Consider the following 27,587-nt stretch of genomic DNA (forward strand, 5'->3'; position numbering starts at 1 on the left):
ACATTTCTACACAAAGATCGTGTCTGGATCTGTACGCTACTCAAAAGCTAATAAATCCTTTTCAGCCAAGCTTGCATCACGGTAGAAAGGTCCATATCGTCCTTTTCCGCCCTTCAGTTGAGACGTTAAACTGAGGTACTGACTCACCGTGGTCATTAAAGATCCTATGGCACTTATTGTGAAGAGTAGGGGGTCCCCTGGTGTCCTGGCAAAAATTCCCAACCTGGCTCTCTCCATCTGGCCACCTAATCATCCCCCGGTGTACTTCACTCAGGCTTCACTCAGGGGGAAAGAGTGTAACAACCTGGATTTCATCACTAGATTTCACCACCTGTACACACCCCCTGAAACACCCATTTCCACAGTCTACTCACTGGTTCATTCCTGGTTCGCACCTCAGTTCGACGCCATTCTGTCACTCACTTTTGAGGAGACTGGGAGAACAGAAGAGAGTATCAGATGGAACAAACGCTCAACTGCACAATAAACATACAGTGAGGTACTTTAATCCCTCTCAAATTGTTCATTCATCCACTGCCGACCGCCATCCTAAAATCAACAATACTCCACATCTTCCCAGATCGCTCCAAATCCACTCTGCTCAGTTGTTTTACTGAAGCCAGTCATTCACCCACAACCCAGCAGCAAAAACCCAGGCTGGTTTCTCAGACTGACTGAACGGGACTGACTGACTGACACCGGGAGACTAAAAAACTATTTACTTTTATTTGAAGGTTTTTTGCTTGGTTGGTTGGTATTTACAAACTGAATTGAACTGAACTTTGCTTGCCTGCACGGACTGAACTGAACTTAATTAGTTGAATTTTGAGTTGGATTATTTTAGTTTTGTGGACTTCGGGACTGTGGGACTTGAAAGTTTTTTTGTCAAAGTCTTTGAATATATGAATATTTTGTTTTACATTTGTGTTGTTCTTGTTGGGTCCCTGAAAATGGTCTTCCGGTGTGTATGCATCCTTTTGTGACGTTTTGACTTACACATAAAAAAACAAACAAACTACAAATTAAACAAACCTGACCGACCAACCCTAAATGCCGGGAGAGAGACTTGGCTGGCATCCCTAACAAAATAATAATGAAAAAAAAAAGAGAACACAGAAACTGTCACAACATGTGCATTACGATTGCATCATTGCACCATTTGTCGTAGTCATTTTAATTTTTCTGGGAGACTTCCTGGTCTTCATTTCAGCTGCAACGCTAATGGAAATAGAAACAAGAAGTACCATTTCAACTAATCCCATAATTGACCGGTTCTTTGTTGGAAGCTCGGCACTGATTTCTGTATTCTCAAGAGGAGCGACAAGCTTTCATGTCATAGAGTTACACAATCATACAGCAACTGTAGCTGTCAAATGAACAATGTGTACTCCATCCATCCAACTGAGTTCTAATTATCAAAACCACAAGGTAAAAACCATTTACCACCAAGACCAAGTAAAACATCCTCTTTATATCACCGTTATACTCAAAATAATTGACTAACACATTGGGTGTATTAATGACAACATGTGAATTTAGAATAAGTAGTTCAAGTATCTCGGGGTCTTGTTCACGAGTGAGGGTAGGATGGAGCGGAAGATTGACAGGTGGATTGGTGCAGCATCAGCAGTAATGTGGACGTTGTACCGGACCATTGTGGTGAAGAGGGAGCTGAGCCGGAAGGCAAAGCTCTCAATTTACCAGTTCCAACCCTCACCTATGGTCATGAGCTCTGGGTAGTGACCGAAAGGGTGAGAGCGCAGATACAAACGGGTGAAAAGAGTTTCCTCCGTAGGGTGTCTGGGCTCAGCCTTAGAGATAGGGTGAGGAGCTCGGACATCCGGAGGGAGCTCGGAGTAGAGCCGCTGCTCCTTCGCATCGAAAGGAGCCAGTTGAGGTGGTTTGGGCATCTGATTAGGATGCCTCCTGGGCAACTTCCTTTGGAGGTTTTCTGGACACGTCCAACTGGGAGGAGACCCTGGGGTAGACCCAGAACTTGCTGGAGGGACTACATGTCCAATCTGGCCTGGTAATGCCTTGGGATCCCCCAGGAGGAGCTGGAGGGCATTGCTGGGGAGAGGGACGTCTGGAGTGTCCTACTTAGCTTGCTGCCATCGTGACCTGACCCTGGAGAAGCGACTGATGACGAGATGAGATGAGAGATAGTTCTTAGGATTGGATATTTCCACTCTGGTCATCTTTGAAATAATTTTGTTTGAAGTTTTTCAAAGAGAGCATAGTAGAGCATTTTTCATGACAACTGAACCGACTTCCTCTTACACATTACATCTATTTTCATTTCATAATATTCTGTTCTTCTGTCTTAATTCAGCTCTGTTATCAGCTTTTCTAGAAGTGTTGACCAACCTGGTGGTTTGTGTTGTGTGTGTCATAGGAGCATCACTGTCTTCGCATTAAGATCCTGGGAGATTGTTACTACTGTGTGTCGGGTCTCCCAGAACCCAGACAGGACCACGCACACTGCTGTGTGGAGATGGGCCTCAGCATGATCAAGACTATAAGGTACAACTACACAACCCTTGGTCGTCATCAGTTTTATTTATTTACTATCGTCATCATCATCATTATTATCATCATTATTATTATTATTATTGTTTTATTCTGTACACAACATCCATTGCATGTTGTCCATCTTGGGAGAGAGATCCCTCCTCTGTTGCTCTCCCTGAGGTTTCTTCCTATTTTGTCTCCCTGTTAAATGGCTTTTTAGGGAGTTGTTCCTTATCTGATGCGAGGGTCTGAGGACAGAATGTTGTGTTGCTGTAAAGCCCCCTGAGGCAAGTTTGTAATTGGTGATAATGGGCTATACAAATAAAATTGACTTGAGTTGACTCACTAGAAGTATTAGTAGTAATAGTAGTGATAGTAGTGATAGTAGCAGTAATACAACTTGTAATAGCTGTAGTATTTCTTTTTGACAAAACTGCTTGACAATAACAGTGTGAAAATATGGTGGCTGTACTGTGAATAATTACATAAATGGACACACACACACACACACACAAAAGTTTCATAATGAAATGACTCCTCATTTTTATTATGAATGTTTAAAGGGATATTCCACCAAAACAATTGTTTAATATTTGAAAAGGTGAGGTTTCTACAGATAATCAGTATTACTGATGTTCATGACAGATGCAGCATGCCAGTCCTGTATCACTGCTGTACTCTGCAGCCACTATTCTAACAGCATCCTGCTGTGTCAGCCATCTTTTTTTTCTTTTAAAAATAACCAAGTCCATTTCATTAAATTCTCCACAGAGTCCATCATTTGTGCTTTTGAAGCCTGAGGCTTTTCCATTTAGGTTATCATCTCAGCCTCCTTACTGCTGTGTCATAGACATAAAGTCCTCTCCTCCTTGTAATGACCTAGTTTTCACTCTCACAGATTATAACACCGTTTCTGAATTAGCCGTGGAACTTCGGCATGTTTATTTCGCTCCATGCATAATGTGCACATAATCCGACTGACCCTCGTCTACCTTCCCGCTCCCGTGGCTGCTCTGTTTACTATCCCATAATTCCCTGTGTTCTTAAAGGTGTATTCCCCTAATACTGAACATCACACTCCTGTCTTTCTTCCACTGGGAGGAAGACAGGAGGAGAGGTGGAATAAGAGAGAGAGAGAGAGGTCAAGCTGTAAACTGGAGAGGGAGATTTCTACATAGGGTCGGGTGTTCTTAAGATTTTATTTATTGTCAGTGAGTTAACAATTCCCTCTTGTCCATTCGATTACTTGACAATTCCTTTTATTGATTCCTAAAATGGAGCCATTTTTTCAGAGAATGATGGTGAGCGTTGGGTGTAAAAAAACAAAAACACACAGGCCCAGCTCACACTAGTGCTAATAACGGCTTTCATTCTCCATTTTAAAGATTTAATTGGTCAAGTTCACACTCGGCCCAGTTATGAACGGGAGCGACAGCTGGTAGGAACGACAGCTACTGGAAACAAGAAGTGACAACCATGGGTGGATTACCGAATGGGCCCACCCAGGGGGGCCCATGGGCTCAGAGGGGCCCTAAGCCAGAGCCTCTACATGAAGTCGCTGTTATTAACTTTGCATTTCTTGTCGCATAGTCAAAGTCAAGTCAAAATCTATTACAACACAATGTCACAAAATATGTCTCAAAGGGCTGTACATATAATCAAACAATAATGCCCAGTATAAATATTATATAAAAATGTATAAAAGTGAGAGAATCTACATAAAAACATTATAAAAGAACAATACAATACACAAATACAAAAAAACAATACAAAAAAGTGTAACATACTGTACATATACGTAACCATGCGCACATAAAATTGAAAATAAGCTGGACAATCATAGTTTAGTACTAAGGGTACTAACTAACTATAGTAACTAAGTGAGGTTGAAGGCTGAAGCAAATAGAAGTGTTTTGAGTTTACTTTGAATGAGTCAACTGAACTACCCTCTCGAATTTGTATAGGAAGACGATACCAAAGAAAGAGGGGCTTGGTAAGAGAAAGCCTTGCCACCTACTGATGTTTTATTTATTTTTGGAATAGTCAGGAAACCGGCGTTTTGGGATCATAGAGCCCTAGCAGGTAAATGGGTGATCAGATGTGATATGTAGGATTGTACAAGTCGTGTAATATTTTATAAGTTAAAGTAGAATCTTGAAGTCAGATCTAGCATGTACAGGGAGCTAATGTGATGAGATAAGAACAGGGGTAATATGATCAAATTTTCTAGACTTGGTTAATATCCCTAGCAGCAGTATTTTGTACAACTTATAACTTGCTAAAAGTTGATTTAGGTAAAACAGAGAAAAGGTCGTTAAAATGGTCAAGCATAGATAAGACAAATGCATGAACAATTGTTTCAGCATCAGCCATAGAAAGAATGGGACGAATCTTGGCAATATTTCATAAATGGAAATATGCAAGTCTGTGATATTGTTGATATGTGTTTCAAAAGAGAAATTAGGATCAAATAGGACATCAAGATTTCTAATTCTCGGGGCTTTGTGAAATTGTGGAACCAGGTAAGTTCAGAGTGATATCGCTGAATTTATTTCTAATCTGCCTTGGACCAAGAACTGAAATTTCAGTCTTTTCAGCATTTAAAAGAAGGAATTGGGTAACATCCATTGTTTGATTTCTAATAGGCATTCCTCCAGCTTCCCCAGCTGATGACAGACATCAGGCTTAATGGACATGTAAAACTATGTATCATCTGCATAGGCATGGAAACCTAGTTTGTAATGATTGATTAATGTACCAAGGGGCAACATGTAAGTAGAGCAAAGAATAGGACTAAGCATAGATCCACGTGGCACACCATAACTGAGCTTAATGTGATCTGATGAATAGTTGTTGTGTAAAATAAAGTGAGATCTGTCAGATATGTACAATCTAAACCAGGAGAAATCTGTCAGTGAGACCAATAAAACTTTCTAGGCAACCTAAGAGAATGTGGTGATCAACTGTGTCGAATACTGGACTTAGGTCTAGGAGCACCAATACTGTAAGTGAGCCAGAGTGTGAAGTAAGTAGTAAATCATTTACCACTTTTGTCAGAGCAGTTTCTGTGCTGTGGAATTTCCTGAAGCCAGATTGATTACGTTCATACAGATTATTGGGTGAAAGGTGATCTGCGAGTTACTGAGTCACTGCTTTTTCAAGGAGTTTTGAAAAGAATGGTAGGTTTGTGATTGGTCTGTAGTTGCTGATCAAATTGAGGTCCAGGTTATGCTTCTTTAGGAGTGGCCTGATAACCCCTGTTTTAAAAGATGAAGGCACAATGCCACTAATCAGAGAACTGTTTATTATCTGTAGTAACAGCGGGCTGAAAATTGGAAAAAAATACTTAATAAACTTAGAAGGTATGGGATCAAGTAAGCAAGTAGTGGGCTTGGAGAAAAATACCATTCTAGAGAGTGTTTCAAGGGAGATTATCTCAAAGCGGGTGAGCATGGGGAAAGAAGAATGTTCATGTGTAGTCACCCCATCCTAGGTGGGAATTGAGAATGAGGAGGATATTATTTTTCTGATTTGATCAACTTTAGTGGTGAAGAATTCTATAAAGTCAGTTGCAGTAAGGGAGGTGCTACATATAGGGCCGGTTTACCAGTCAGTTTAGTGACAGTGTCAAAAAGGAATGATGGGTTATTTTTATTATTTTGTATCAAGGCAGAAAAACAAGCCATTCTAGCAGCACGAAGAGCACGTTTATATACAACCAGACTATTAGACCATGTAAGCTCAAAAGTGTCTGGCTTGGTTGTTCGCCATTTGTGTTCAAGTTTTCTGCATTTTTTTAAGAGACCGAATGTCTTGATTGTACCAGGGGTGACAGTTTTAGTCGAGCTTTCATAGTATTCAGGGGGGCAACTGAATTAAATGCGTTCAGCAATGTGAGATTGAAGTTGTCAGTATACTTACAGTATACTGTTGTATGGCAGTATTTTGAATTCAAGCTCAGCAACATTGAGCAGAAAGAGGTACCGTGTAAAACATGCAGAATGAGAGTCGCTACATGTCGTGGCAACATGACAAATTTGTATATATAAATTTGTTTATTATATTGCAATCTCAATGTTGTTGACAATAATTGCAATAGGATTTTTTCACTAAATCGTGCAGCACTCGTAGAAAATTACCTTCCCTGCAGGGGTTGGGGGGCTTTACGCGTCCATGCCCAGGGACCCATTGTCTCGTAATCCGCCTATGATAACAACCATAGTTGACTCCAGTTTCTATGTGGTTGTGTGTTTTTGAATGGGAATGGGAGATGAAATTACGTGTACAACGCTCCTTGAACATTTCATTCCCCTTCAAAACAATGGCAGGGGTGGCAGATTGCAGTTTAACTTGGACAGATGCTGAAAGAAAATCTTTTTTAATCTTCTCTCAGCAGAAAGAAACAAAATTTGAAGGGCAGCTTTCATATTTGTTGGCAGTAGAAATCACGTTTATACCTACGTGATATCTAAAATGCAAGATTTACATCCATCCATCCATCCATCCATCCATCCATTATCCGAACCGCTTATCCTGCTCTCAGAGTCGCTGGGATGCTGGAGCCTATCCCAGCAGCCATTGGGCGGCAGGTGGGGAGACACCCTGGACAGGCCGCCAGGCCATCACAGGGCCGACACACACATTCACACCTAGGGACCAAGCAAAAATCGCACAATTACAAACTTAAATACTTAAATACAGGAGCGAGTCCCGTTCTTCATACGTTTGCTTGTTTAGATAAGTGTGCATGTACAGACACACAACATGAGCAAATTCAGTAAACACTAAAGTTGTCAAAACCAAAGATGAAAATGTGAATGGGGCCATACTGTACAGATAACTATGAAAAACACACATGCTGTACAGATAAGTTACCATTCACTGAAACACAGACAACAATACTACACATCTAATTACATACTATAGTAAATACAATAACGGGCACATGTCAGGCTGTCGAAGTAGTTTGGATAGCATGATTTCAGGTGAGCTGTGAAACAGCAATATGTATGGTGGTGAGTTTGCGGAAAGACAAAGTGCAAGCTAAATAATTCCCGTTCGGGGTTTTTGTGGAAGATAATAAATTTGTGCGCAAGTCCCACCCTCCCTGAGCAGCTGGCGCCTTGTGTTCATCGTTGGCATTATGAGGCGTGAAATGAGATGGCGAGGCGGAAATGGGCACCTATGCACTGTCTGCACTTCCTGCTGTTTTATGTCACACTTCGTCTCAGTCTTATTCTATTCAGGCAGATATGCAGCATGAAATGAGAACTCAATGTGTGGAAAGTTTGCTGGGAATTTATACTTTTTCAACCTCATTTTTGGGGACATGTTGATTTGTGTAAAGGATCTTCTGTTAATTTTGTAGTGAATTTACCAGAAGTGGTTGTTAATGTTGACACTATTTTGTTTTGTGAAAGATCAAATTCATATTGTGTGTGTGTGTGTGTGTGTGTGTGTCACCAAGAGACAAGAAAACAAATTACAGACATAGAAATCCTTGTGTGCTTCAGATCTACTCGACAGCGATTCCTCTCCAGTCATGCTATTCTCACAGCAGCCAGACCATAGCCAATCTTCACACCAAAGCCGCTTGCACTCTACAATACACATTCCTTGGCCTCGTGGGCACCCCATCCAAGCCCACCTAATGAAATCTCTCCAGCTCAATCTCAGGCTTTTTCGCCACCATCCTCGAGGCCCAGGACCCGCAGTCGCGACAGGCGTAGACGTGGAAGACGGCTCGATCGCTCTCCTCATTAGTGGCCTCCTTCACAACCAGCTTCTTCTACCTATAATCCATCTCTTCATCCCAGTCTGCCAGATATCCCTGTTCACACTCCTGAATCTCATATCCCCACTCTGGAGAAGTAAAATTGACCAATCAGGAGCTTCATTTCCCATCTATCTCTACCATCTAGACTCCTACCTCAGCCCATATAAGCTGCTATCTAAATATGTGTCCAGGTATGCTGCGAATGCCTCACCTCAAGACCCACTCTTTCTTACTCAAACTGGGAAAATGGCAACCGGATTCTGGTTTAACAAGCATTTCCACCAAATTCTTTGCATCTCCAGAACACTATTCTATCCATTCCTTCTGCATCGGAGCGGCTTCCACAGCAGCCGGACTGGGCATCTCAGATCAAACAACTCAAGTTCTCAGTCGCTGGTCATCTCAGGCATCTTGTTCTTACATTCATGATAATGTCAACGATCTCCATCAACCCTACGTTTACCTCAGCTCCATCTAATCCGACTTTTTGGGGGGTCCATAGTCGGCTCGGGAAAATCATCACCCAAGATGACGGAACCCCCACCCTGAGTCTCCTTAACCCCGGTCACCTTATGTCAAGATGTCCCAGACCAGCCTAATCGGACGACCTCCAGATCTATCCTCACCATCACTTCCATCATCCAAAATGTCTTCTCTTCTTAAACCTGTAAACACTCATTGTTGTGGCGTGGTCCTTGCTAGTGAAATGAAGTTAACTTATTAACTAAGGTTCAGGAGCAAGGCAATGCCTCAACCAGTCCTCTAATCACCTGGCAAGCCTACTTATACCTGGTCATCTCATCCAGCACTGCCTGTCTCCATCCTCTTGACCCCCATCCTCCCACCCCCCGCCTCTCCTGCACTAACCCCCCTACCTCATCCCTCCCCCTACCCATCCCTTTTCTCATCCATTGATCCCCTCATACCTCACCCTACCCATCCTTCTTCACATCCTTCATCCCCTCTTCCCTCCCTTTTTTCTCTCCTCTTTTCAGGCACCATCTGGGGTCCATAGTTGGCTAGGGAAAACCATCACCTGAGACGGAACCCCCACCCTGAGTCTCCTTCTCCCCATCCACTCTATGTCAAAATGTCCCAGACCAGCTAATCAGATGACCTCCACATCCATCCTCACCCTCACTTCCGTCATTCATCCACTACTTCCTCTACTCATTAAACCTGTAAACTCACATTGTTGTGGTGTGGGTCTTGCTAGTGAAATAACCATGAACTTTTTTTGCCTGTAATTTTTATTCTTGTCTGTCAGTGACACGCACACACCGGCTCCTTTGTCTTATATGAATGCACATGTCTTGATTTGCAGTCCAGACAGCTAAGCTAAGAAGGTTAACCTAACCAGGCATAGGAGACATGGGGCGGTTTTCCCTCAGTGTTTGCGTATCTGTGTATCACAAGCTGGATGTAACAATCCTTTTCTGGTTCTAGCCTGTTTTTCCGGGAGCCGTGTCCATCAGCGAAGCGTACACAGTCTTTAATTTTGGGCCCTTGCAGACTTCCAATCATCACTGCTGTAAGCAAGGGCCCAAAATGCAGTTTCTATTAATAGAGGGATCTCCCTGTAGTTTATAGTTACTATACAGGCACCAACTAACCATAGTGACAAAAGGGTCCAGGGTCCAGGCTCCAAACTTGCTGTAAGACATGGGAGGTTGTTCTCCTCTTGTGAGAAACAAAAGCAGAATTATAGCCAGAATATATATTAAAAAAAAAAACTCACCAAAGGGAATTGTCCTCTAGATCTGAGCGACAAAAGATTTACCATGTGATGGGTGACCGGTTAGTTTTTTTGGGGGTGGCTGGTAGGAGTTGGTGGAGCCCACTGAACATGCTGGGCCCTGTGCTTGGTTAATCTGGCCGTGGTTTCGCCTCACTTAGATAAGGACTTGACTGTCCTTATTTTTCAGAGATTTGTTTTGTATGCGTCTGAACTGCTTTTTTTGTTCATATTTCTCCAGGTATGTGCGTTCTCGTACGAAGCATGATATCGACATGCGGATTGGGATACACTCGGGGTCGGTGCTGTGCGGCGTTCTTGGTTTGAGGAAGTGGCAGTTTGACGTCTGGTCCTGGGACGTTGACATCGCCAACAAGCTGGAGTCTGGCGGAATCCCGGGGTGAGTCACCAACCATCACGCTGGCGTAGCGTGTGGAAACAGTCTGGGATTTATATGAAGATACTCTAAAGTTTTAATTTAGATAGTCTTCTCTAGATAATGTCAAGCTCTAAATCTTTATAAGTTTATAAAGTTCTGTCAAGTTTGTGTTTTTTGATATGAGTATCCCTCCGAGTTAAATTTGAACAGACTTACTTGAGATTTAATAAAGATTAATTCAACTTTTTTGGGCATGGAAACTTTCTGCAGCAAAGGCTTGCAGACATATTTGTTTGGTGCTCATTTCAAACTACAGTGGGTCAAAAAACTTGGGACGTTCTCAAACTAAACGTGTAATCTTGGTGACATCCTCCTTGGTAGATTTAGGGGAGTGATGTTAAGTCCATTAAACTGTCATATCTGGCATTCTGGCGCAGTGGTTATCGCTGTCGCCTCACAGCAAGAGGGTCCTGGGTTCGAACCCCGGGGTTGTCCAACCTGGGGGGTCATCTTCTCCCCGTGTCTGCAGTGGGTTTTCTCCGGGTGCTCTGGTTTCCCCCACCATCAAAAAGACATGCATATTAGGGTTAATACTCCTGTCTGTGCCCCTGACTGAGGCATGGCAAGACGAGCTGGAGTTGGTCCCCGGGTGCTGCACGGCGGCTGCCCACTGCTCTCCTAGCTACACAGCTAGGATGGGTTAAATGGAGGGCGTAATTTCCCCACAGGGATCAATAAAAGTATATCACAGTCAAAAATTAAAAAAATATCAACACAGAACCCTTTGTCCTTACAGGATGACGCACAAGTCCTGGGTTTCTGCGCCCTGGAAAACCTGAAAATTTATAGAATAGCCTGAAAATGAGAGAACGGATAAACTGTAGCGATCTCCACTGGTAGTTAATTCTTAATGATATGACCTCCCGCCAGCAACGGCTGTCATGGAACCTTTCAGGAAGATGATTTTTCAAGAGAGTGGAAACTGACACATTACTACTCTGTACATTTCTGTGTAAAATTACCATGTGCAATCAATACTAAATACTCGAGTACTTCGAATACTGCCTACAGGTATTTCCAATATGTGATGAGTATTTCCTACTTTTTTGTGCAGCAACATAGCCGTCATTCATTACTTGGTTGAAATATCGATATTTAGGTACTCTGTTAATCTTTGGTAAATTGAAGGTTTTCATACATTTAAGTTGTTCTCAGTTTTCTACATTCAAACATTGTCATCGTTTCCATGCATCTTTTTGTTGTGCGTCCTGAACAGGACAAACTAAACCGAGAGCTTACAGATAGCCGAACAAATTAATTCAGCTTTCACCCTCTTCCTGTCCCGCTGCAGACGGATCCACATCTCCAAGGCAGCTCTGGACTGCCTGAACGGTGACTACGAGGTGGAGGAGGGCCACGGCAAGGACCGAAATGACTTCCTCCGCCGCCACAACATCGAGACATACCTGATCAAGCAGCCCGAGGAGAGCCTGCTCACCCTGCCGGAGGACATCATGAAGGAGGCCGCCAGCTCCGCCGACCGCCGGGCCAGCAGCACCACCTTCAACGAGGGCTCCTGGAGCCCCGAGCTCCCCTTCGACAACATTGTAGGCAAGCAGAATGTAAGTCCGTGCTCCGCCCACCAAGTCAAAGTGTGATGTGAATTTAGCCACGCTGCAAAATAAGTCCATCCTGACCAGAAATCCAATGTTGAATTGAGTAGAAAACTAATATTCATAAGATAATTGAAAGTTAATCTACATTTCGAGTGAGATTGTGTTGACTGTCTCCTGAGAATCGGGATAAATGTCTTCAAGGCAGATCAGTCCAGTGGTATTGAGAATGACAGCAAACCTTGTATTCCACTGTGACCCGGATCAGGATACACTATCTGGATAATGGACAACCCAGTCACATCCTTTTGCATGGACACCTTGTGTTTATACGTGTTCTCTTTGTCCATGTTCTGTCCGCGTTATGACCAGATCTCATTTTCTCTATATGCTTTCCAGAGCACACAAATAGGCAGATAGAGAGGGAGTCACATCCATCATTTGTCCAAAAAAAAAAAAAAAAAAAAACCCCAGCAAAACCCCAAACATGGCTGGTGTTTGATCACCGGACAAAGATACTTTTCTGTTGTCATTAGAAAAGGTTTCTACACGCTGGGTCGTAGTTTCTCACTAATCTTAATGTGAAGAAAAAACATCGTTCAGGCTCAATTTACACTCCTATCAAACGGTCAAACACTGCAGACATAAAACACAGTGTCCTGAACAGGAAGAAGAAAATATAAGAGGAAGATAAAAAAAGAGAAACATTCACCTACTGATAGGACAAGACTGTGTATGTGTGTAGTGGCTGAATTTGTCGGGGTGAGGGCCTGGATGTGCATGTGTATGTATATGTATGCATGTGGGTGGACCTGCATTCAGTGTTGGGACAGAATGCAGACCCGGGTTCGCTTCTGGTCGGGCAGTGTTAAGATTCTGTGACTGTATGCCAGTCTGCCAAAAAACATGTAGAGAAAAAGCTCTTAACAATTAGCTGTATTACCCAAAGGAGTTGAATCAAGTGCAACTGGACTTGGTATATATCCGTGAAGACGTTTCGGCTCTCATCCAAGAGGCTTCCTCAGTTCATGCCTTTCTGACTAGTCAGAAAGGCATGAACTGAGGCACGAACTGAGGAAGCCTCTTGGATGAGAGGCGAAACGTCTTCCCGGATATATACCAAGTCCAGTTGCACTTGATTCAACTCCTTTGGATAACCACGACCTGGATGAATGAAAACATTCACAGACATGCTGTATGACATTTCAGCAGGAAGCAGGAAAGAACAGTTAATCAGTTCCAATTATAATCCATCAATTAATTTTTTTTAAAATCGGCATTGGATTGTCAAAAGACAGGTGGTTACCTTTCAAAGTAAGTCGGCTAATTTAGCAGCATGTGTTTGGTGTCGGGAACTTTAACGTTGACCTCCTCTTACTGAGAGAATCCATCCATCCATCCATTATCCAAACCGCTTGTCCTGCTCTCAGGGTACCGCGAGAAGAAAAAAAGATAAAATTCAAACAGTAAGAACATGTCAGTTGTTGCTGAGTCCAGATGGCAGGCGTGTGTGGCAGTGTCTGAAAACGGTTAATTTTGATTCATCTGAATTCCCAAACGGTATTCTCTGTCATCCAATTTGAAGCTGAAATCTGTGATTTTCCTCCATTAATAAACAGTCATGTTCTCCGTGTGTATGATGGAGTCGGGCTCCATAACACCACCAGTCATCTTCACCATGGTTGGAGACACTCTCCAGTCTCCGTATACCGCTGTTGAGAGGTTTTGACTGGGTAGGACAAACACTGGTGCAGCAGCAAACACGTATACATGTTGGAAGAAAGACTGAGACGTGATGCTGATGTGTCCATGACAACCAATATGACTATACAACAGTGTTCCCATATAGTGGGATGTATCCATTTTTACAAGGGTGGGAACTGAGGGCACACCAGCTACAATGGCTGCTACACCTGGTTTGTAGTCCGGCTACACCTGGTTTGTAGTCCTGCTACACCTGGTTTGTAGTCCTGCTACATCTTGATTGTAGTCCCGCTACACCTGGTTTGTAGTCCTGCTACACCTGGTTTGTAATCCTGCCCACACCTGGTTTGTAGTCCCAGAACATCAGAGTCAACAGCTGTTTCTCTCTGCCTCCTACATCCACTATATCACAACACTGTTCTGCTGGAAGACTGACTGTCAGTCCAACACCACCACCACGTCACCTCCACCTTTCAGATGGATAGAATAAACACTTAAGGGAGAAAAGTAGTGATTTCAGCTTTAATAGATGATGCACAATGCACTGTGCTTCCATTGCGTGGCTTGGCATAATTCATCAAGTTATTACTCATGTTATTGTTTTCATCATAGTAATTCAACAGTGCGTTTCTGTTTCTCATCTGTATCTACTTCCAATTTGCTCCTGTTTTCCATGTCATAGCTGTCTGGCTGAAACAACCGAGTCTCTTCACTCTGCAGTTAAATGCAGTGGATTTGTTTGGCTCCATATTTTCTTGACAGCTCTGTGAGGCTCGGAGACGGGCGGCCAAAGTCTATCCGTGATTCAGTTTTAAGCAAAAAGGGCTTAGCACTTCAAACAGACTCGTTCTTCCCTGCAGATGTGCAGCTCGTCTCAGAGCAGGCAGGAGGATGTGGAGCCGGAGGTCAGCTGACCTCTTTCTGTGACACCGCGGACACTGAAAATCTGCTTTCCTTTAAGCAGAATAGATCAACATACACACCCGCAGTATATATCAAGCCAGCACAATCAAGACGATTAATACCCAGAGCCGCTAATCACTATAACCTTTAAATTGTTTTATTTCGTGACGTTTTACATAACAGATTTCGTTTGATGGGTTGCTTGCATAGGACACATGGACATAGCTTGAAATCATGAACGGTAACATAAATAAAGTAAGTATTCTTTGTTCATAGAAATAGTGCAAATATATAAGACCAACAAAGCCTAGATATAAAATAAGTGGTATAGCAAATTTACATTAGCAAAAGGCTAATTTTTTAGCGTAAAAAAAGCGTAAAATTGTAAAATAGTGTAAAAAATAGCGGCGTAGAATAATTTGCCATGCGGATTGACAAGGCCATACCAGATTGCTCGAGGCTCCACACGGGATTGGCTGAGGCCCGGGTTAACAGTGGCCGCCATTGGTACTGTGCCCTCACAGGATACCGATGAAAAGTGTACAATCCGCTGGGGCGACCCATGAAAAACGGGCAACAAGGAGAAAGAAGAAGAAGGTATCACAAATTTACATTAGCAAACAGAAGTGGAAGATAGTGGCTCTTTATCCATTTCAGACACACACACACAAAGTGACAGCAACACACAGCTAACCCCCGTGCACCAACAGGCACAGTCACAGGCGGGGCTGTGTTGTCATCCATAATAGATGGAGGGTATCTCTAAAAACACTGGGTGGAGATAGAGTAACAGAGGCGTTTATTCAGACATTTCATTCACACAAGTTATGTGAGTCCATGAGATCCTTAAATTTTTGGAGAATGAAAAAAATTGCCGAATTGATTGACCAAAGTGTATTTCTGTATTTTGCATTAAAAGAAGCTTGTGCTTTAAATTTAATCAGTAAGATTTTATAGATTATTCTGAATTTTATGGGAAGCCAATGGAGGGATGCAAGAAGAGGGGTAATATGCGACGTACGGCTAGTTCTAGTTAGTAGTCTAGCAGTTGCATTCTGAACCAACTGTAGACGATTTAAAGTAGCTTGGTTGAGGCCAGAGTAGAGGGAGTTACAGTAATCTAGACGGGAGAAAATGAAAGCGTAAATTAATATTTCAATATCCTTGAAATACAAGATGTTTCTGATTTTTGCAGTATCTCTTAGCTGAAGAAAACAGGATTGGGCAAGTGGTCGACCAGATCAAAAGCCTTGGTCATATCAATGAAAATTGCATCTGTTAGTTTACTATCACACAGAAAATATCGTTTGTAAGTTTTAACAAAGCAGTAATTGTGGAATGATTTGATTGAAAGCCAGATTGAAAAGACAATTAAGATATTGTACTTATTGATAATATAATTGATCATGAATTAGTTTTTCAAATACTTTTGCTGTAGAACAAATGATTGAAATTGGGCTATAGTTATTGAGTTCCAGTACATTGCCCCCTTTGCGCAAGGGAGTGGTAGGTGAACATTTCCATATGGCAGGTATTTCACAAGTAGATAAAGACATGTTAAAAGGATCCCAAAGAGGGTACATGAAAATGTAGGACGATAATTGGAGAAATTTGGTTTCAAAGCCATCTAACCCAGGACCACTACTCACTTTTAGGTCATAAATGGCCTCCTGGACCTCTACAGCTGTTCTCCTGAAAGAGAAGGAGCTGTGACTAGACAGTACATTGTTAAAATCACCACCGGTAGAAGAATCAGGCATTGTGGCAGAACAAACCAAGGAGGAACATTGATTTAAAGAATGACCAAGGCGGTCATTATGACCATTTTGGATTTTCGAAGTTTAATAACCTGTGAAAAAGTTTTAGATCAAAAACACAAAAAAGTGGTCATTTTAGGTAGATCTTATAGTAATTTAGGTAGATCTTATAGTAATTTAGGTAGATCTTTTAGTAATTTAGGTAGATCTTATAGTAATTTAGGTAGATCTTTTAGTAATTTAGGTAGATCTTATAGTAATTTAGGTAGATCATATAGTAATTTAGGTAGATCTTATAGTAATTTAGGTAGATCTTATAGTAATTTAGGTAGATCTTATAGTAATTTAGGTGGATCTTTTAGTAATTTAGGTGGATCTTTTAGTAATTTAGGTAGATCTTATAGTAATTTAGGTAGATCTTATAGTAATTTAGGTGGATCTTTTAGCAATTTAGGTAGATCTTATAGTAATTTAGGTAGATCTTATAGTAATTTAGGTAGATCTTTTAGTAATTTAGGTAGATCTTATAGTAATTTGTACGTGATCGTGCATGTCATGTCAGTATTTATGCCGTGTGTTGGTCGCATCATTTCCTTCGTGAAGTTCGTTGCTGTGTCCTAGAAACACACTAGCATTCTCCAGTGCAGAGAAATAGTCTAAACTTGATTTTTGATTATTGGCAACACGTCTGGTTACAGACGCCATTACAGACGCACCATGACTACCACCGAGGCGTTGCAGGATTTACAGGCGTTGGACAGCAGCCATTTTAAATTGTTTAAAAATAGTATTAAAGTTGTCAAATATTAATTTTGGTGTCAGTTAGTTTCTTAACAGACAAACTAACATATGTAATGCATTAATATCTCAACTGGGTATTTATCTTGACAGAATATAGAGTTTAAAAACTGGCGGTCATTTTGACCGCCCATGGTCGTTTTAGGTAGGAGTGAAATCCCGGTCGTTGCTTGAGCGACTAAAAGTGAATCATGCAATATAACATTGTTGAATCTTATCTGATTAGGTAAATGGTTATCAGATGCATTAATTATAGTTTTGATTTTATTCCAGAATTGTTTAGGATTTTTCAGGTCATGAAGAACAAGAGATTTTTTTTTTAATCATAAGTGGATTTCACATTTCTGGTCATAGTTTTGCTCACTTTTATCAACTGTCTACTTTTCCCAGTCAGGAGGATCCTGGGATTTTGAAATGTGGCCCATCTATTATCTCTCTATCTGAAAATACTCACAAGATCAGAAGTAATCTGGGCTTTGGTAGTTTTCAGGGGTGCATATTTATCCAAGTATAACTTCAGTAAATTCAGAATATAAAAAGTCCCATGCATGAACATTTAGTATTATTTGATATCTGTCCAAATTAATTGAAATGAAGGCATTAATAAATAGGTCTATATTCATTTTCTCATATTCCCTGATTCTAATTAATTTTGGTGGCAATTTGGGTAGCTTAATTTTCCAAGTACAGTACACAATTGCATGATCACTGTGGCAGTCAGACGAAACCCCTGCTTTTAAAACCCTATCTGGGTGTGAAACCAGTATCCAGTCAAGTAGAACCAGGAGCCAGGAACACTTTATTTGTCATTTCACTTCATGCACGTGCGTACATGAGATGAAACGAAATGCCATTTCCCCCAGCCCACAGCAGTACAACACAAAGACAAAAACACATCCAAAAACTACAAGAACACACATACCCAAACTAACACACATATCAAAACTAAACAAAAAATCACTGTCCAAGGGAACGAACGCCAGTCAAGATGAACGCCGGAACCGCCAGTCTGCATGGGCTAGCACTTAGCTTAGCCTGCCCCACTTCCGCGTCAGAGACTGACATGCAGGTATAACGTAACTGAGCTCACTAATTAATAGAATTAATAGAATGTTTTTTCTTTACTAGATTATTTAGCAATCCAATTCTTATTGAAGTATATTTTCATGTCTGCAAGTAATAGAATTTATAGTAGAAATCGTACAGTTAAAGTATTCTGTAGGTGCAGAGGGAGGTCTGTAAATGTTTCCAGTAGTTATGGACTTATTCTCATGTAGCGTTACCTTTACAAAAATACACTCAATATGTAGAGGCTCTCAACATCAGGGATAATTAGCTCAGAAACCAGACTAGAGGACACACCACCACCCCGGTGCCTCTGTCGACTCTGTACAAGACCTAATTTGTAAGTTTAATTTCATTGTTAGATGTTCTGTTAGTGAGCCAAGTTTCTGATAAATAACGTTAGGTTTGTACTCTTCAGCCCATACTGGAAATGAATCCGTTTTGGGCAGGAGGCTTCTGATATTACATTACATTACATTAGAGTCATTTAGCCGACGCTTTTATCCAAAGTGACTTACAATAAGTGCATTTAACGTAGGAAATCAGGAGAACTACTAGTCATCAGAGGTCATAAGTGCATCTAAACAAGCATCTAAGAGCAAAACCAGTGCTAAAGTAAAGGGGCAAGAAAGGGTTTTTTTTTGTTTTTTTTGAATGAGTGAATACAATAAGTGCTAAGAACAAGTAACAGGGTAGTAGTTCTTGAAGAGGTGAGTTTTCAAACTGCGCTGAAAGATGGGCAGCGACTCCGCTGTCCTGACATCAGTGGGGAGTTCATTCCACCACTGTGGGGCCAGGACAGAAAAGCCGGGTCGATCGGCAGCAGGGGCCTCTGAGCGACGGGGCAACCAGTTGTCCCGAGGCAGCAGAGCGAAGTGGTCAGGCGGGGGTGTAGGGCTTGACCATGGCCTGGAGATAGGAAGGAGTTGTTCCTTTCACTGCCCTGTAGGCTAGCACCAGAGTCTTAAACTGGATGCGAGCAGCTACTGGGAGCCAGTGTAGGGACATGAGAAGGGGAGCTGTGTGGGAGAACTTAGGGCGGTTGAACACCAGACGAGCTGCAGCTTTCTGAACAAGCTCCAGAGGTCTGATGGCCGACGCCGGGGTGCCATATTCAATTATATTCCATCTTTTAACACCATCCAGTTTAACACTTAAAGTTTGAGAGGATTACTGTCACTGATCAAACACAGCAAAGCAGATTCAGAAAATAAGTTGTAAGGCACAAAGATACCTAATACATAATCAGTCACCACTAAACAAACAAACACACAAAACACATAACACACATACACACAAAAAACAAAACAAAAAGGAACCCAAGATCAGTGCGTTGACCATTGACCCCATAGCCCCAAGGATTTTGGTGAATAAACAAAAACCACTTCCATTCTGAGCTTTGTCTGTTTCAATGAAGAGAAATATTCATAGCTTAAAAAACTAGATTAGTAATTAATAAACAAGGGGTTAGTGCCTTGGATAGAAAATTACAAGAGCTGCTGTGTATAACTAGAACAACAAAAGAATTCATCAATAAGTTGTTACAATACCTTGCTGGTTTAATTAAGAGGAGAGCAAAGTATATATTTCCACATAGTATAGCCAGTGTGACTTTTTCTGAAACGTTTCCATTTTGCGGCAGCTGTATATAAACAAAAAAACGAACCTATTGATGGCGAACTGCGCCAGTCAATGTGCTGGATGTAGACAGCCCAACATTATCAGCAGAAATAACAGAAAAGGAGCAATTTCATCAGTTAATTTCGAAAGTCACCACCAAGTATATGTCAAAAGAGTGTCATCATTGTTCATAGTAGGAAGTCTTCCCAAACCTTTTGGCGGACAGCTGGCTAAAGTTAGCCAGTAGCTTTGGAAGGAATTAAAGCTGGAGAGTTCATGAAGGAGTTCATATAAGACACTAAGGCAGCTTCAGCAGCTTTGTGGTCACTGAATAGTTGCTCATTGCCATCAATCAATACACTCAGTGTGCAGGGATAATGGAGGGAGCACTTTAGTTTAAGTTCCCGAACTCTCCGTTTGACCAGGTTGAAGTACCGATGTCTCTTCGTCAGATAAGCGCTGTAATCCGGGTATGTAAAGTTGCTGTTCCCATTGTAGATCAGCTCTTTTTTTTCCCCCACGAACAAGTCAACGGATCTTTACCTTATCCTGAAAGTATAATAGCTTTATCAGGATAGGCCTCGGACTCGGACTGGATCTTTCATTCTATAAGACAGGGGTGCAGTGACCCCTCTTGATGGGGTCCCCGCAGTCCTGCTCTTCTTATTTCAGCTTGTTCCCTGTTTCTCAGGGGTCGCCACAGTGGATTTTACAGTTTCCGTTGGTACCCTGTGAGGGCACAGCACCAATGGCGGCCGTTGTTAACCCGGGCCTCGACTTATCCGGTATGGTCTTGTCAATCCGCATAATTCCTGCACTCCTACTGTGAGGAGTATACGTATATATAGTGGGGAAGCTGTCTTACCCCAGAAGCAGTGGAATTAAACAGGCCATAAACCCATGCATGTCACGGCCTTCTGAAGATTCAGGTATTCTTACAAAATGGGGATTTGCGGACCTACTCCAGTTCTCCAGGTCATAAACTTTATCCATTATCTTCTTCAAGTTGTTTGACTGAAGTGGAGAGATCATTCAAGTTGTCCTCATTTTCTCAACAGTTGTGAAACTTGTTCCCCCAGTGTAGATAAGGAGCGCTCAATACCATTGAGAGTGTAAAGAATGGAATCCACTTTAGTGTCAAAGTAATCGTGTAAATTTTAATCTGTTCGATCGCATCAGATAAGGTTTTCATCTGGTTGGGATCCATTGTTTGTGGCTTGGGAGTTGGCAAATTAGTAATGATCTGTCCTTTTGCCAAACAGTTGAGCAACTTTAGGGAATTTAGAGCCACAAGATTGTTAGATGTGACCATATATAACAAAGAAGCCATGAAAAGCTACAGATTTTGGTAGAAAAGACAAACAGACCTCAACTCAAGTTGGATTACTCACTGCGGCTATCTTGGATGATTTATTTACCTCCCCGTCATTTCTGGTTTCTGTTGAGATGCAATGGCAAAGTGAAGAAAAGAGGATCTGGATTTGACGCCACAACATTGCAACAATTACTAATTTCAAGCTAGCCTTGAGTATGAAGTGGTCATGGGAGTAATACCAGAGAGTTTAAATTATAACGAAGACAGTCCACTCTGTCAGTTTGGAAAATGACAATTTGAAATGCTAAAGATGGCAATGTTGACAATGCAAGGCCTTGTGACCTGTGATTTCAGCAAAACCAAAAAGCAAAACCAATCACATGTTCAGATTCATACAGATGCCGTTCTGTTATTTACATCAGATCACATTCTGACCTTGAGGTGATGTATAGCACATGTGTACAAACATCTCATCTCAAGTCATCTCATCATCAGCCGCTTCTCTGGGGTCGGGTCGCGGTGGCAGCAAGCTAAGTAAGGCACTCCAGAGGTCCCTCTCCCCAGCAACGCCCTCCAGCTCCTCTTGGGGGATCCCAAGGTGTTCCCAGGCCAGATTGGACATGTACTCCATCTAGTGAGTTCTGGGTCTACCTCGGGGTGTCCTCCCAGTTGGACGTGCCCGGAAAACCTCCAAAGGAAGGCGCCCAGGAGGCATCCTAATCAGATACCTGAACCGCGAAGGAGCAGCGGCTCTACTCCGAGCTCCCTCCGGATGTCCGAGCTCTTCACTCTATCTCTAAGGCTGAGCCCAGACACCCTACGGAGGAAATGATGAAAAAAAGGCCTTTTCCCGCACAAACGGTGTCCTTTGGAACAAACTTTAACACTCAGTGCTGTGTATAATTTTCCAGTCTTCCTAAATATGATAATATATCTCAGAACTTGAGATATAGAAGATGCGTATCTGTACACTTTGAAAATTCCCACAACTCTTGGCAACGAATGTAAAAGCCCAACTTAAAACAGCTTCTGTAACCATAAGCTGACAGTGAACTCCAGATTCCCTCTTGTGTGCTTTGAATTGCTCCCACCCGGCTTGGCTGTCAGCGGCTTAGGGTTCAGTGTAATTGTGTGTTTTGGATGCAGTGGAATGTGCCATTTTGAAAGGTGCCACTCCTTTGTTTCTTCCACAATGCAGACTGGTGAGGACTGCCGTTTGAAAAGAGTCGCTCTTTGCATATCAAAGGATTTTCAGAGTTCTGAGGCGTCTCACGTTGTCACCCCCTCCCTCTCCCTCCTGTCCTCTGCATCTGCTGATTCGGTTTAAACTGGAAGTGTGTGCATGTGGCTGTGTGTAAAACAGAAAGGAGAAGCCCAGCAGAAAAGAAAAAGGAAGATAAAACATGGCAACAGAGAGACAGTTTGTGCGATTGCATGCAAAGACAGATTTCCATATGTGCATACATTTCGACATATCTGCTTTTGCACAAATATTAACAAGCTTTTGACATTGATCTGCTATACACGCTCCCTGCTGATTCGCTCAATAAGAGTTGGTTTGATACATGTGACAGCACATGAAATCTGCCTCCAGAGATCTGTGCACTTATGGGTTTTCTTTTCTTTTTTGGGGGGGGGGGGATTTTTACCCCTTTTTCGCCCCAATTGTACTTGGCCAATTACCCCACTCTTCAGAGCCATCCCGGTCGCTGCTTCACCCCCTCTGCCAATCCGGGGAGGGCTGCAGACTACCACATGCCTCCTCCACTACATGTGGAGTCGCCAGCCGCTTCTTTTCACCTGACAGTGAGGAATTTCACCAGGGGGACGTAGTGCATGGGAGGATCACGCTATCCCCCTCCCCCCGAACAGGCACCACCGCTGACCCAAGGAGGCGCTAGTGCAGCGACCAGGACACATACCCACATCCAGCTTCCCACCCACAGACACGGCCAATTTTGACTGTAGGGACGCCCGACCAAGCTGGAGGCAACACAGCGTTTCGAACCACTGATCTCCGTGTTGTTAGGCAACTGAATAGACTGCCACGCCACCCAGACACCCCACTTATGTATTTTCTGAGGCAATATACTACTATTAGTACCACTACTACTACTAGTACTATTACTACTACTGCTACTTCTACTACTACTACTACTACTACTAACACTACTAATCAGAATCATCAGAATCAGAATACTTTATTTATCCCCGAGGGGAAACTCAGTTTACTATTCCTGTTGCTCCTGCCACCACCCCTACTATTACTACCAATGGTACTACTGCTATTACTGCTGTACTTCTACTTCCACTGCTATCACTACTGCTACTACTACCACCGCTACTATTACTAACACTACTACTGCTCCTGCCACCCCTGCTACTATTACTACTACTGCTATTAATACTTCCACTACCACCGCAGTTAGTACTACTTATACCACCACCAGTACCATTGCTACGGCTACTACTAATGATATATACTATATGTCTAACAAAGTAAAGTAGTGGAAAAAAATAAGCCATCTACAGTGAGGTTTGAATAAATGAAAATATATTACATACACTCAATAATTGCCCTGAAATTTGGTGAACATCCATGTCAGCTGAATTATTGCAAACTAATTTCCAATTACTCAGAATGATTCACCGGCCAAGTCCAATTACTGAGCGGAGATTCGTCTCGGTAACGCTGCTGCAGAGACATGCTGAGATGATTTGTCTCCAACACAAAGAGACAAATGGACGTCATACAGAGAACAAAATGAACAGATAGCCGACCAGGCATATGACTCACATTCGCCGCAGAGGAATTATTACAATTTCTCTGCTTTAATTGTAAAACTCGACTCTACACGCTATGCTCGTAATCGTGACAATGCACAACAGCCTGTGCATTATCGAAAAATACTACTGATTGTGGTGGCACGGCGGTTAGTGCAGTCGCCTCACAGCAAGACAGTCCTGGGTTCGAGCCCCGGGGTAGTCCAACCTTGGGGGTCGTCCCGGGTCGTCCTCTGTGTGGAGTTTGCATGTTCTCCCCATGTCTGTGTGGGTTTCCTCCGGGGACTCCGGCTTCCTCCCACAGTCCAAAGACATGTAGGTCAGGTGAATCGGCCGTACTACATTGTCCCTAGGTATGAATGGGTGTGTGTGTGTGTGTGTGTGTGTGGGCCCTGTGTGATGGCCTGGTGGTCTGTCCAGGGTGTCGCCCCGCCTGCCGCCTAATGACCGCTGAGATGGGCTTCAGCATCCCGCGACCCTGACAGCAGGATAAGCAGTTCGGATAATGGATGGATGGACTATTGGTTGCTATGGTAACCTGAGGAATACCCCGCAAACCCACAGCGGAGGTTTGTCCACACCATCCCGCAAGGCTTCCCAGTTACGGTCACAACATAAAATATATGTCCAGTGTGTAAATTTGGAGAACAGACTGCCAATACTACGGACTTGTGGCTTTTGAACGACATGACTAATGTTGCGTGATATTCGTTTGTCAGTCATTGTGAATGAACAGACAACTAGCTTTTTGTCAATCTTTATTTATTTTATTTTTTTGCCAAAAAATTCTGCGTGTTAAAAAAACAAAATAAATACAATGCAACATTTTGCCAGTCAGGTTCACACAGCAGCTAACGATGTCGCCTGTTGTGAACGTTTGAGGAGCGGTTTTGATTACGTGCGTTTTCATCATGTTGGTCAAACAGCTCTCAGATGTTTAAGAGTTGCTGCACCAAGATGACAGGTAAAAAAAAAACACGTATAGGCATCCGGGTGGCATGGCGGTCTATTCCATTGCCTACCAACACAGGGATCGCCGGTTCGAATCCCCGTGTTACCTCGGGCTTGGCCGGGTGTCCTTACAGACACAATTGGCCGTGTCTGTGGGTGGGAAGCGGGATGTGGGTATGTGTCCTGGTCGCTGCACTAGCGCCTCCTCTGGTCAGTCAGGGTGCCTGTTCGGGGGGGGGAGGGGTAACTGGGGGGAATAGCGTGATCCTCCCACGCGTTACGTCGCCCTGGTGAAACTCCTCACTGTCAGGTGAAAAGAAGCGGCTGGCGACTCCACACGTATCGGAGGAGGCATGTGGTAGTCCAGATCGGCGGAGGGGGTGGAACAACAACCAGGACAGCTCGGAAGAGTGGGGTAATTGGCCAAGTACAATTGGGGAGAGAAAGGAGGGTTGGAATATAAAGAAATTCAGACTGGGGGTGATTCGGCCTTTAGAGCTGTCAAGCACCAGCCCAGCTGCCAGCATCAGAGTCGTAGTCAGGAAGGTTTTCTTTTCCATGGTGGGCCTTTAGATGTCATTAGCATGTGGCTGATAGAGTATTAGCTGTGGTGTGGCACGCAAACCAGCATGGCCGCTGAAGGGCAACAGGACTTGCTGGATCTGGGACATCTCACACTGCTGCCTGGCTCATGGGCTGCTGAGTCTGTGACCACAAACATTAACTATACCAGGTCGGCATGGTGGCCCAGTGGTTAGCGCGCTCGCTTCGCAGCGAAGAGGTTTCTGAGTTCGAACCCCGGGGTCGTCCAGCCTTGGGGGTCATCCCTGGTCGTCCTCTGTGTGGAGTTTGCATGTTCTCCCCGTGTCTGTGGTGGTTTTTCTCCGGGTGCTCCGGTTTCCCCCACCATCACAGAAGACCTGCATGTTAGGGTTAGTACTCCTGTCCGTGCCCCTGACCGAGGCGTGGCAAGACCGGCTGCAGGTGGTCCCCGGGTGCTGCACGGCAGCTGCCCATGGCTCCTAGCTACACAGCTAGGATGGGTTAAATGCAGAGAAGTAATTGCCCCAACGGGGATTAATAACGTAGTAAAAAAACCAATAAGCAGTTACACAATGCTCCATTAAGCCAGTTAGGAAACAAAAACCCCTTGCTGTGCCACAGCTTTGGACAGTTGTCTTTTGTATATTGTGGACAGTCCCTCCTGTCTCCCTGGTTTAGCTGCTGACTTTGGACAGTTGTTTTTTCTATATTCTGGACAGTCCCTCCTGTCTCCCTGGTTTACCTGCTGACTTTGGACAGTTGTTTTTTCTATATTCTGGACAGTCCCTCCTGTCTCCCTGGTTTACCTGCTGACTTTGGACAGTTGTTTTTTGTATATTGTGGACAGTCCCTCCTCTCTCCCTGGTTTAGCTGCTGACTTTGGACAGTTGTTTTTTGTCTTGTGGACAGTCCCTCCTCTCTCCCTGGTTTACCTGCTGACTTTGGACAGTTGTTTTTTGTATATTCTGGACAGTCCCTCCTCTCTCCCTGGTTTACCTGCTGACTTTGGACAGTTGTTTTTTGTATATTGTGGACAGTCCCTCCTCTCTCCCTGGTTTACCTGCTGACTTTGGACAGTTGTTTTTTGTATATTGTGGACAGTCTGTCCTCTCTCCCTGGTTTACCTGCTGACTTTGGACAGTTGTTTTTTGTATATTGTGGACAGTCCCTCCTCTCTCCCTGGTTTACCTGCTAACTTTGGACAGTTGTTTTTTGTATATTGTGGACAGTCCCTCCTCTCTCCCTGGTTTAGCTGCTGACTTTGGACAGTTGTTTTTTGTATATTGTGGACAGTCCCTCCTCTCTCCCTGGATTACCTGCTGACTTTGGACAGTTGTTTTTTGTATATTGTGGACAGTCCCTCCTCTCTCCCTGGTTTACCTGCTGACTTTGGACAGTTGTTTTTTCTATATTGTGGACAGTCCCTCCTGTCTCCCTGGTTTACCTGCTGACTTTGGACAGTTGTTTTTTGTATATTGTGGACAGTCCCTCCTCTCTCCCTGGTTTACCTGCTGACTTTGGACAGTTGTTTTTTGCATATTCTGGACAGTCCCTCCTCTCTCCCTGGTTTACCTGCTGACTTTGGACAGTTGTCTTTTGCATATTGTGGACAGTCCCTCCTCTCTCCCTGGTTTACCTGCTGACTTTGGACAGTTGTCTTTTGTATATTGTGGACAGTCCCTCCTCTCTCCCTGGTTTACCTGCTGACTTTGGACAGTTGTCTTTTGTATATTGTGGACAGTCTGTCCTCTCTCCCTGGTTTACCTGCTGACTTTGGACAGTTGTCTTTTGTATATTGTGGACAGTCCCTCCTCTCTCCCTGGTTTACCTGCTGACTTTGGACAGTTGTTTTTTGCATATTGTGGACAGTCCCTCCTCTCTCCCTGGTTTACCTGCTGACTTTGGACAGTTGTCTTTTGTATATTGTGGACAGTCCGTCCTCTCTCCCTGGTTTACCTGCTGACTTTGGACAGTTGTTTTTTGCATATTGTGGACAGTCCCTCCTCTCTCCCTGGTTTACCTGCTGACTTTGGACAGTTGTTTTTTGTATATTGTGGACAGTCCCTCCTGTCTCCCTGGTTTACCTGCTGACTTTGGACAGTTGTCTTTTGCATATTGTGGACAGTCCCTCCT

At 43.2% G+C, this 27,587-nt stretch overlaps 1 protein-coding gene across 1 annotated transcript in view; it reads left to right on the plus strand.

Moving 5' to 3' along the window:
- adcy8 (adenylate cyclase 8 (brain)) overlaps positions 1–27,587 on the plus strand; it is a 128,544-nt gene that overhangs the window by 60,064 nt on the left and 40,893 nt on the right. Inside the window, exons 6-8 of the mRNA XM_056293935.1 lie at positions 2,396–2,523; positions 10,264–10,422; positions 11,753–12,023. Of these exons, the coding sequence (XP_056149910.1) occupies positions 2,396–2,523; positions 10,264–10,422; positions 11,753–12,023 (558 nt within the window). The remainder of the gene's footprint in view (positions 1–2,395; positions 2,524–10,263; positions 10,423–11,752; positions 12,024–27,587) is intronic.

The sequence above is a fragment of the Lampris incognitus genome, chromosome 14 (genome assembly GCF_029633865.1).
Source record: "Lampris incognitus isolate fLamInc1 chromosome 14, fLamInc1.hap2, whole genome shotgun sequence".
NCBI lineage: Eukaryota > Metazoa > Chordata > Actinopteri > Lampriformes > Lampridae > Lampris > Lampris incognitus.